Consider the following 11801-nt stretch of genomic DNA (forward strand, 5'->3'; position numbering starts at 1 on the left):
CGGAGGCCTGCTGGACGCATCCTGGGAGGGCTTCCTGCGGCCACGGCTCGCGCGGCCGCCGCCACGCTGCCCTGCCCGGGAGCTCAGTCTCTGCCCTGTGGCCTCCACCCCCTCCAGGAGCCCAGTCTTGAGCTTCACCCCTGCCCCTGCGGCGTCTCACCAGCCGGGCAGGGGGCTGATGTCCCTGCCAATAATGCTGTCACCAGGGCTCAAGGCCGCTCGCCATTCCTCTTCTTCTCAGACCCAGCTCTGGGCCCAGGGGGCTTTGGGCTCAGCCGGCCAGCCTGGGAGGTGGCCGGGCTCCGCCTGCCCTGTCCGTAGGCCCCGGGAAGCTTCCTCCCCGAGATTGGGACTGGGGAGGGGCCGCCCCCCCACCGCTGCGCGGTGCTGCCCCCTGGTGTCCACGCACCGCACCTCCAGGGTCCGCCCCTGGGAACGCATGGCCCTTTGTCAGGAATGAACTTGGCATCTGCGCAGGACCCCAAGACCAGCGTCTAACTGACTTTGAGCACACCCTCGTGTCAGGTCAGCTTAGGCCAGGGACATACACGACTCAGTGTCCCCAGCAGCTCTCTGGGCAGGTACGGTGGCCAGTCCCGAAAACATTGAAGACAGAGGGTCAAGTGACCTCTTCACAGTGAGCTGTCCTCGGGAGCCCTGCTTCCGAGGTGGCCTGGGGAGCCTAAGTGCTCCGTGCCATGTTGGGGTGCATCCCATGCCAGCACTCCTCACTCCCTGGGCACCACTCAGGAGGGCCTACACATGGGCTGCCCCAAGGTCCTCCCCTGCAACATCCCTCCCGGGGTCAGGAGGCTTCCTGCACCCCTTCTAGACCCACTGCAGACCACAGCAGCCCAGAACTCCCAGCGACCCCATTCTGAGTCCACGTCCCCCCGCTGTTTGGCCTCTCCTGAGGGGTGCGCCCAGGGTGTCACCAGCAGTACCAGGAGAGTGGGGTGGGCTGGGGAGGGGTCCGGCCCTGCACCTGACCAGGAGCGTCTGTCAGGGCAGGAAGCTGGAGGGCATCTGGTCAAATGGTCCAGTAGGTTGGTTTACGTGTGGGTGCTGAAATGTCAGGTGACCTGGCCGGGCTCCTCAGCTGGCATGGTGCTCGTCCACGCACACGGCCGTCTGTCTCCCATGGTTCCTTGAGGAACAGGAAGGGGACTACCCAGGCACAGGCCCTGTCCAGGGAGCCGGGAAGGCAGCCGTGAGCCGCATGAACGAGGGAGGAGCGAGGCCCAGAGTGTGTGCGTGTGAGGGAGCAGGTGGTGGGCGAGTAAAGGTCTCACACACAGGTATCTGGTCTGGTCACTAGCACTCGGCAACCCCACTGCTCACCAGAGAAGTTTCTGGAAACAACATGAGTCAGATGAAAGGCGAAAGGTCTGTGGTCAGTGAGTGAAGACAATACCATTGCTCATCATCAAGGAGGGGAGCACCACCAGGCAGGGGGCACTGACGCAGGCTGGGCCTGGGGTCAAGCTGGGCGCTGGCGCCCAGGCCAGCCCTTGCCCACGCCCTCCCCAGCTGCCCCTGACCAGCTGGGATTCGGACCTGGTGCCCTCTGCCTGCTGCCCCCCAGGCCTTGCCCTGGGTGCCCCCACACCCAGCATGCAGCTGGCCCATGGCATCGGGGTTCCCCTGGCAGCCCGTCAGCTAAGGTGAGCGCGCCCTGCACACTGTGTACAGTGGATCGGTTGGTGTCTTAGTGCGGACACCCGAGCTGTTTGGGCCCTCAGCACAGAGCTTCTCCTGGTCCCCAGGGGTCACTGTCCCTCCTCATACACATTTTCTCATTTCACGCGGCCCTATGCCGTCACTGCAGACACCCTCCGAGACCGGCCGGCGAAGGAGACCCTCCAGGTCACGCCTTCTGACCCTGGACCCCGGCTCACTGTGCCCTAGCCCCGCGCACCCGGGCTCCAGCCACCTGATCCCGCCCACGCTGGCCCCGCCCACAGCCGGGCCCGCCCCACTGGCCCCGCCCCCATGCCGGCCCCGCCCACGCCAGGCCCCCGCCCACATGGCGGCAGTCCGGGGCCTCTCCATCGCCACCGGAGGAGCACCGGACCCGTCGCCCAGGGCTGGGGCCGCACGTGCCAGCGAACCTCAGCCCACCTGTCGTTCTTCCCTCCTGTCCGAAAACGCTGGTCCCCGGGCAGTACTGAGGTGCCGGGACCAGGTGGCTTGTGGCAGCTTCTCAGGCTGAAGCGCGGAAAGACCCAGGAAGACCCCCCAGGTGGGACACTTGTGCACCTGCCAGGGGCCCTCAGACAGCCTGGTCACCCTGGTCACCCTGGTGCCCGAGGGGCAGGCTCTGAGCTCCCTGAGGACAGAGGACAGAAAGCCGCGGCGGAGCACGTTGGGCCAGAGAGCTGAGGAGCCAGCAGCCCCTGCGCGGGTGTCCAGCTGGCCACCGGAGGCCTTGGGACAGAGAAGAGGTGGGGACAGGCTCCCCCAGGGGAAGGGCCCGTGAAGAGGGAGGCGGAGACCGGAGGAGGGCCGGGGATGGCTGAGAGAAGAGCCGGGACTGGTCCCCCCCAGAGCCCCGAAGGAACCAGCGCTGCCGACACCTTGATCTTGGACTTCCAGCCCCAGACAGAAGTGGGAGAGAACAAGTTTCGTGTCAAGCCCCCGGGCCTGTGTTAAGTGGTTACAGCAGCCCCTGCAAACCAGCACAGGGCACCCCGTGGAAGGCTGACGGGCCCCTCCCGCGGCACCAGCTCTCGCCCCAGCGCGGAGCATTCCGGACAGTTCCCAGAAGCCACGGCACATCACTTCGAGAGCCCAGGGGCTCACACCCCTCCAAGAGAGCCCTGGAGGAAAGCATGTGCCCGAAGAGGTAAAGGACATCATTACATCAGAAAGGAACTTGGGACTGGCATGCATTTTTGCAACTTTATTTCCAGACTTATTTTCTAATTGTGTCTTTTCAATGTCTCTCACTGCAAGGAAGGACAATGGACAGCCAGCTGCCTTCCAGACACGAGAACGGAACTTGGCACCATGGCCCAGCACAGCTCCCGTGAAGGGCAGGCGCCTGGGGGTGCCTGGGCCCCTCCGCGGGGCGTGCAGCCTGCTGGACTCCTATTTCAGAGTGCCTGAGCAGAGGTAGTGGGTCAGCCCCCCACACTGACCCGCGAGGTAGGTGTCATTGACCCTGTTACAGGCGGGAAACCAAGGCCGCGCCGTGACCTGGCCGCGACGAGGCTGGCTAGTGCAGAGATAGGCCCCGACTCCAGGCCTCGTGGTGGCGTGCTCTACCCGAACTCCATCTGCACCTTGCTGCGGGGATGGAGGCCTGGGCGTCACCTGCTCACTCCTGACCCCCGGTTCCGAGCCCTCGGCGGCTTCTCCCCTGACAGTGAAGCCAGGAAGCCTTGATGCGCAGGAATTCCATCTATTCCCCGAGGCTCTTTGGCGGCCGTGTCACCCTTCCTGGGGTGCCCGCCAGCATTCCCGGCCTGGGCACCCTCCAGAAGATATGTCGGCCGCCCTGCTGGAAGCTCCGCTGTGGGGTCCACAGCAGCCTGCGGCCTCAGACCTGCTCGGCACGGAGCAGCCCAGGGCCTTCAGGGCTGGGCTGCTACCCCCACCTCTCTGGCCTCGGCTGTCCCGCCGTGACCAGGCACTGCGCGAAGGTCCCAGTTTGCACGGGCACTTTGAGGCAGAACACAAAGGTCCCGTGTTGTACGATCACGGTCATCCAGGCAATGCTTGTAGAGAAGTGCGGAAGATAAAGTCATCACGGTGGATACTGACCGGGCACCTACTCCGTGCGTGGCCCGGGCCAGCTGCCGGCAGCACCAGGCGGGCACAAGGCCTCTGCCAAGGCCCTGCTGTTTGCTAATAGCCGGGTGAGCCAACCAGCTCGAGTGCAGAGGAAGAGGCCGTCCTGCCTGCCATGCGCTGCCAGGGCACCCCGCGGCCTGAAGCATCGCCCTTCCTCTGGGCGTGCTGCCCCCTTCTGTGTGGGGCCCAGTGGGACCGCCCAGGGGCGCCGGGACCCTGAGGGGCAGGGGGTTACGGAGGGCATGGCTCCAGGAATGAGAGATTGGCGGCATGCTTTCCAGAGGGCGCTTCAGGGCCAGCGCCGTGGACCCTGGCTAACAAGCTCTCCGTGGATGGGGAAGCCACAGCCCTGGCCCTGGGCTCCCAGGACGGCCACCCTGCCCTGCAGGGCACTGGGCTCAGCGGGACTCTTCACCCAGCCTCTCCAGAGCGTCCAGTGAGCCCCCCAGGGCCGGCTCCGACTCTGACGGGTGGACAGTCCTGGGGAACATGGGGTCGTTTGGGAGCGACATGGGCAGTGTCACCTCCTCTGAGTCCTTCGAACATGTGAGCTTGGTGACCTCTGCTTTCACGGAGCACTTTTTCCATTCCTTGTGGATTCTGGACACTTCTTGCCGTGAATGGCCCGTGGCCAGCACGTAGATGATGGGGTCGGCCACGCTGTTCACCGTGGACAGGCACAGGAACACTGCGGAGAGCTTGCACAGGCTGGCTTCGAAGGCGCGCGTGACGCCCGGGTCTCCCCTGTAGTAGGAATAGGCCACGGCTTTAGTGAGGAGCACCAGGTGGTAGGGGGCGAAGCAGATCAGGAAGATGGTCACGACCGCTATGGCCGAGTGCTTCACCTTGGCTTTCTGGGCGTCGCTCAGGCCCGTGCTCTGCTTGATGCTCCTGAAGATGCGCTGGTTGGTGAACGCGATGACGAGCAGGGGGATGGCGAACCCCACGGTGAAGCGCAGGTAATAGTACCCAGCGATCTTGGTGTCCATCGAGGCCTCGAAGCACGTCTCCTTCTCTTCCATTTTAAACACTGGGCAGTGAGCGAGCCCGACAACAGCAAAGACAGACACGGAGATGAGGACGGCGGTCCACTGGTGGCGGTGGCCACGGCTCTCCAGGGCATACACCACCGCCACGAAGCGGTCGCAGGAAATGCAGCACAGGAAGAGGATGCTCACATACAGATTGCAGAAAAAGATGTAGCCGGTCACCCTGCAGGCCCAGATGCCCAGAGCCCAGCGGTGCCGGTTCTGGATGTAGATGACCCAGAGGGGCAGCGTGCTGACATAGAGCAGCTCGCAGAGCGCCAGGCAGAACAGGTAGACGGCCAGCACGTTGCCCTGGAGCACCTGCAGCAGCGTGAGCCAGGCCGTCAGGCCGTTGGCCGGCAGCCCCAGCACGAACACCGCACTGTACACCACCACCAGGAACACTCTGCTCTCCTCGAAGGACGCGTTACAGGCGACCACGCCAGGGAGCACGGTCACTGGCACAGGGCTGGTGACTGCGCTGGCGTTTCCTGTGGGACAGAGACAAGCGTGAGGACAGGCATCCCTGGGAACCACCTGGGAGAGACTTTGTGGCGCTAAGAAAGGGTAAGATTCAGGCTAACTCCAGACTAGACACACCGGGTGCTTACACATTTCCAAGTGGGTTCCTTAAAATGACTCTCCGATCTCTGGTCTCCAACCTGACGGCACTGTGGACAGAATACACGGGCTGGTGCCGTACCCACTCCTGGGGACGGGAGGTGAGGCCGCAGAGGGAATTGAGCTTGCTAAATGGCTGACAGAGCAACAGGGAGACTACCACGGATGACCCGGGGGCCCGATGTAAGCACGGGGTCCTTGCTTGCCGAAGACGGAGGAAGACAGGAGAGGGGTGTGGAGGGTCGTGACAATTCCGGCAGCCACTGGCGACTTTGACGAGGGAGGAAGGGGCCGCGAGCCCTGGGAAGCAGGCGGCTTCCAGAGCCCGAACAGGCGAGGGAACGGATCCTCCCCTAGCGCCTCCAGAAGGAATGCAGCTCGCACCACCCCATCTTGGCCCATCTCCCACGGCTCGCCCCCAGGACAATGACGATAGTAAGTTTGCACTTTTTTTTTTTTTTAAAGATTTTATTTATTCATTTATTTGAGAGAGTGAGAGAGAGAGAGAGAGAGAGAGCACATGAGAGGGGGGAGGGTCAGAGGGAGAAGCAGACTCCCTGCCGAGCAGGGAGTCCGATGCGGGACTTGATCCCAGGACTCCAGGATCATGACCTGAGCCGAAGGCAGTCGCTTAACCAACTGAGCCACCCAGGCGCCCAGTAAGTTTGCACTTTTAAGCCTCTAAGTTTGTAGGAATTTGAAGCAGCAACCATAGGAAGGAGGTCAAATTTCTAATAATGCTTTTAGTAGAAAGTCTTTTATTGCTTGAGATAAAAATAGCAGCTCTCTTTTGATTACTATCCATTTGGTGTGTTTTTTTCCAGCCTTCTACCTCCAAACCATCTGCATCCCCATGTTTTAGATGTGACACTTAGGAGAAGCTTACGGCTGGATTTGAAAACCGGACACTCTGAGCTCCGTTACTGCGTGCGTTCCGTTTACATTGATACGGTTTTGTTTCCGCCTCATTTTGTGCTCTTCTGGCTGCCCTTTCTATCCCCCTTCCGCCTTCTGTGATGGGTTGAACTGTGTTCCCCACCCCCAGAAAAATACTTGGTGAAGACCTGCCCCCAGCAGCTCAGAGCATGGCTGAGGTGGTCAGGTTACAGGGAGGTCATTTGGGAGGGCCCTAACCCCCGGGGACATTCGAGCACAGGGACGCATGCAGGACGGACCATGAGTGTGGGACACGGAGAAGGCGGCCATCCACAAGCCCAGGAGGGCGGCTGGAGCACGTTCTCTCTTCCGCACCAGCAAGCACACACCCCTTCTGGATTTCGGTTCTTGAATGCTGTCTCCCCCGCTCTGTGGGTTTGGAAATCATCAGTAGGTCTATTTGTAGTCTAGCAGGGATACCCTGGAAATGGAACATGCAGGTTTGTAGCATCTGGAGCTCATCGGAGCCTGCAGCCTCCTAAACGTGCGGGAGCCTCGGGCACCGTCCATCCAGCGCCCCGACTGGCCCGTGTGCCACCCTGGCCTAGTGTGGCAGCTCATGTGTTTGCATCCTCACGTGGGCATGGCTGTCTGCTGTGTGCAGGGCGAGCCACGTGGCAGCCGGGCTCCCACCAGCTCCCCTCCCTTAGGCTCTGGCCTCAGGACCTCCTCCGCCCGCAGAGAAGCGGAGCCTGCAGGACGCCCTCTTCCCGCGGTTCCAGCAGGTGGTCTCCCGGGGGTCCTGGCCTCTCAAGCCGTGAGGAGCTGTCACCCGTTGGTCTGACTTTGAACCTTCTGCATCCAAGAGCGTATAAACGCCACCGTTGCGCACAGACCCTGTGTCCGGCCCCTCGGGGCTCTGCTCTGTTTGTCCGCCACACGGGGCTCCTGGTCCCGCCCGTCGGAGCCCGTGGCCTCCACCCCGTCCTTGATCTGCAGTGCCAGCCGATGTCCCGCGACAGCATGCACGTCTCCGTCTGCGTCTGTCTAAGCTGTGCCTTTTTAGAAGTCAGTGATACACTTTCATCACCCGAGCTCGGGGGGCCAGAGGGCAGGGGTCCTGGGATTCACTCCAGAGCTGCTTTCCCGGCAGCTCCCACGCTGGGACTGTCCTCTGGGGTCCCATAGGCAGGTGTCTCCTTGCAGACCCCACGCCCGCCCCACATGAGAGCCCAGGGCTTCCCTGCCGTCCCCATCGGTTGGGAAGAGAACAGCAGTGAATCAGCACGGGAACAGAAAACAGGCTCTGGGGCATCACGTCGGTGAGCGTCCCCGTGCTGATTCTCCCTGAGAGTCACCGTGCGTGCCTCGTGGAGTCCAAGGCCCAGAGATGTTCAGGGCTCTGGAGTTCCGGGGACCCCAGGGGCCCCGTCAGTGCACAGCCTCGGTCACCCAGCCAGCCCAGTGCCTGCGGAGAAGACAAGCTTTCACGGAGCTCTGCCGACAGGTGACCCGGGCTTCAAGGGACTTCCTAGCGGGAGCGTGTTGAGGCTGGCTGATGGACCACGGTGTGCCAAATGGGTGACCCAGGGGGGTGCTCCCTGACGTGTCCCATCCACGCCCGGACACAAGGACTCCTCCAGGCCCCACTCCAGTGCCCGTTTGTCAGGGAGGACCCTGGAGGAAGGTGTGACCTGACGCCCGCCTGCCCATCACCACCCCGTCCAACAGCAAGGAGGCCCGACCCCACCCTCGTGCTGCCAGAGCCCGAGGTCGGTCCTCACCTGCCCTCCCTCCCGAGTGCTCCTGAGGGGCAGGGGACATGTGAGTGGAGGAGTCACGAAGACAGAGTGCTGTGCTGGGAGGGGCGACCCCAGCGCTAAGGGTCAGGGACACAGCCGTGCCTCAGGCATTGTCTGGGGACCCGCCGTGGGGAAGGAAGCCGCCGCATCCCAGGCACCGCCCGCTCCTGCCCGGCCTGCTCTCCTGGGCCCCCTCTGAGCCCCGACCTGCACCCAGAGCCTCCCTGGAGCCTCTCCTCCCTCCCGCCCTCCCCTGAGACCCATCATGGGGATGAGCGTCTGTGGCCTTCGAGATGACGCGTGCTTCCCAAAGCCTGTGCCCCCGGGCTCTGCCTTTCCGTTCCCCTGGAGACGCCGCGCCATCCTAGCCCTGGGCCCCACCTCTCCTCCCCCGTGCGCTCATGCTCCCGAGGTGAACAGGCACCCGAGGTCAGCAGGGAGCGTGGACAGCCGCCAGCCCAACGCCAACGCAGGCCGATCGCTCCTCTGGCCACGGCGGCCCCTCCCCAGTCTGGCTGGGCCTCGGTGACGGCACGGAAGGGAGCTGCCGCTTCTCGAGCCCCTGAGTCACGACGCCGCGGCCTCCCCGCATGGACATCCACTCGGTTAGGAAAGCAGCACATCCCAAATGCTGACCTCGCCGCGGGCGTCCGGCCAGGGCTTCTGCAGGCTGCGCACGCGCCTCGCTGGGTGTAGGCAGCCTGGCCGGGCAGGGCCACTGTCGCGGAGTGCAGGCCGCCGGCGGCACCTGGCTTATTTTCCTGCTGGGGCTTCATGGTCAGGCCTCCGACAGTGCGTCCCTGAGCGACAGGGTCCGTCAGCCTCACGGCTGGACCCTGACGCCCGGTCATTCCACTCACGCGTCTCCCCCAGTGCCCTGATTCTGGTAGAATGCACGTAATAGAAAAGTTACATTTGCATTTTTACGTGGGCAGCTCAGGGCCGTTGGCGACATGCCCGTTGCCGTGCAGCCACCGCCGCTGCCCCTCCACAGGACGCTTGTTGTCTTGTGAGACCCACACCCCGTCCCCATGACACCGGAGCTCCGCTCAGCTGCCCGGGGCCTGCCCCCCGCGTTCCGGAGGTCCCCACGGGGGTGTTCTTGTGCCTGGCTTCTCTCCCTTGGACCATGTCCTCGAGGGCCACCCACGTCCCAGCCGGCGGCACACGGGTCACAGTCCCATGTGCTGGAGCCATCCGAACCTGTGTCCTTTGGCAGAGGGACGCCCGGCTCGTCCCCATGTCCATCTGTGGCTTGTCCCCACATCCGTCTGCGGCTTGTCCCCAGGTCCGTCTGGGGAGGGACACCCGGCTCGTCCCCATGTCCATCTGCAGAAGGACGCCCGGCTCATCCCCAGGTCCGTCTGCAGCTTGTCCCCACGTCTGTCTGCAGAGGGGCGCCCAGCTTGTCCCCACATCCGTCTGTGGAGGGACACCCGGCTCGTTCCCACATCTGTCCTTCGTGAGTCCTGCTGCCCGGGACATGGGCGTGGGAGCTTCTCCTCAACACCCTGCTTTCACTTCTTTTGGGTAAATACCCAGAAGTGGAATTGCTGTATCATAGGGAAGTTCTATGTCCAGCTTTTTGAGGAACCGCCCAGCGGCTTTGCACACGGCCGCACCGCCTTTCGCTCCCACCAACAGCGCACGGGGTTCCGGTTCCTCCACAGCCTCGCCGACACTTGGCTGCTGGATTTTTAAGAGTCGTCAGCGTGATGGGGCGGGACGGCCGTGTGGCTGACCCCCCGGGCGCCCCCTTCCGAAGGCCTTGGACAGGTCCTGCCATCCCCACGTGGAGGCGAGGGGCTGGCGCTCAGGGGCGTGAGCGCGGCCAGGCCCCGTTGTGGGTTCTTGCCGAAGACTGGGGCGGCAGCGGCGGGTGGAGGGAGCACAGGGAGTACGTGGCCGCCGTGGTTCTCAGGCAGGAGGGGGAGGGTGCCCTCTCTTTGCTGGGGCTCCCCTGCAGGTCCACACGGGGGACCCTGACCTCCGGGGAAAAGAGCTCCCTGGTTGGGGCGGATGAAGCCCCGGGAGACGGGGTGAGAGGCTCCCGTGGGGCGTCTGAGACAGCTCTGGGGCTCCGCACTGCCCCAGAAATGGGAAGGGTGGGGGGCCCTGGTGCCCCCTCAGTCCTGTTCCTGCTCTTTCCTAGCACTTCAAAACAATAAAGAAACAGATGCCCCCCGATGTCTTGACGGAGAGCCTCCACCTTCACTGTTTATGGCTTAGTTTTTATTTCGGTAAATCTATTTTTGCATGCTAAGTTTTGAACTAAGTATCCCCATTTGAGGCAAAGCGCATTGTACAAACATTCTTACAGGCTCCCTCCTAAATGTTTAAAGTCAAAGGAGACGTGAAGGGAAGGCGTCTCACCTGGCATATAGGAGGGTTCCAATATCATGGTGGCTCTGAAAGGCTGTCTAGTACCCGTCACACATTCTGTCGATCCTATTGAGAAGTTTGCTCTGAGAGTTTAAAATGACCTGGAGAAAGAGGAAGGTGAAATGACTTTGGGGAAATCTGATTAAATCACAAATGAAGCCATTCAACAGATGCTTAGTGAGCATTTACTTTGTGCCAAATCTTGTATTTATCCTATGGGATACAACAGCAGCTCCTTAATATAAAAAGAACATCTACAAATCAATAAAAATAAAAAGTTTCAAAGCCAATAAGCAGATAATTCACAAAAGAAATAAAAACAGCTCCTAAAAATTAAAAAAAAAGTTCAACTTCATTTATAATCAAAGAAACGTGAACATAAACATCACAATGATAGTCTTTTTTTGCCTATGAGGTTGGCAAAAATAAAGAACTTTGATTCTCAGTGTTGGCAGAAGTGTGAGGAAGTGGGTGCCCTTTCCTGTGTTGATAGGAGCACCAACGGGCACAAATGTGTTGGAGAACAATTTTGCAACATGCATCCCAAATCCTCAACGTGCTTAACTTTCGATCATGTAAAATCCTTTCTAGGAATTTTTCCTGGTGAAATAATGAGCCAGGATGTGAAGTGCATGCGACCTGGGAGCACGTCACAGCACATCGCCCGTGTGGACAGGACCAGGACCCCCAGGCAGCGCCCACGACGCCTACAGAGCACAGAGTGTGGGCCGGTCTGAAGGCACAGCGGGTCCTGGCAGGTGAGGGGCACCATCCAGGGTGCCCGCTTCCTCGCCTAGGCAGAGGCGCCTCGGAAACAGCCTCTGTCCTCATCAGCCAGAGCGTCCGGCGGGAGGCGAGCGCTCTAAACCCATCCTCTGACCGCGCGGACAGGACAGCAGAGGCCGGGGGCCCGCTGGCTCCCGCCCTGTGAGGCAGGGCAGAGGCTGGGCCCAGAGGGGCTCCTGCGCTGGCTCCCACCCCACCCCAGGCTCCATCCTCAGGGGAGACGCCCATGGGGAGCCAGCGGCTACACCCTAAGAGTAGATTAGCCACCCAGCCGCCCTGTCACTGTTTCTCCATTGACTAGGGTGGCCGGGATGTGTGCCTGAAGCTACAGAAAGCTGGTTGACTTAGCAAGGACTTCCAAGGCCTACCTGGAAAATCCAGACAAAGGGGACTCTAGAAACAGTAGAAGGTATTAACCTTCTGAGGCTGACGTTCCCGGATAGGCCGGGAGGCGCAGGCCTGGAGGGTCACTGGGCCTTGCCCGTCCCACCCCAGGTCTCAGATCTGCCCC

At 61.8% G+C, this 11801-nt stretch overlaps 1 protein-coding gene across 1 annotated transcript; it reads right to left on the reverse strand.

Annotated features, from left to right (window-relative positions):
• Positions 1–4063: 4063 nt before the first annotated feature.
• Positions 4064–10511, reverse strand: GPR132 (G protein-coupled receptor 132). Its single transcript, XM_032404675.1, has 2 exons — positions 10496–10511; positions 4064–5314 (listed from the first exon to the last, which is right to left on the reverse strand). The coding sequence occupies exons 1-2, from the start codon at positions 10500–10502 to the stop codon at positions 4194–4196; spliced, it is 1128 nt and encodes a 375-aa protein (XP_032260566.1). The 5' UTR covers positions 10503–10511; the 3' UTR covers positions 4064–4193.
• Positions 10512–11801: the final 1290 nt, after the last annotated feature.

This window comes from Phoca vitulina, unplaced genomic scaffold (genome assembly GCF_004348235.1).
Source record: "Phoca vitulina isolate PV1807 unplaced genomic scaffold, GSC_HSeal_1.0 scaffold7, whole genome shotgun sequence".
NCBI classification, from domain to species: domain Eukaryota; kingdom Metazoa; phylum Chordata; class Mammalia; order Carnivora; family Phocidae; genus Phoca; species Phoca vitulina.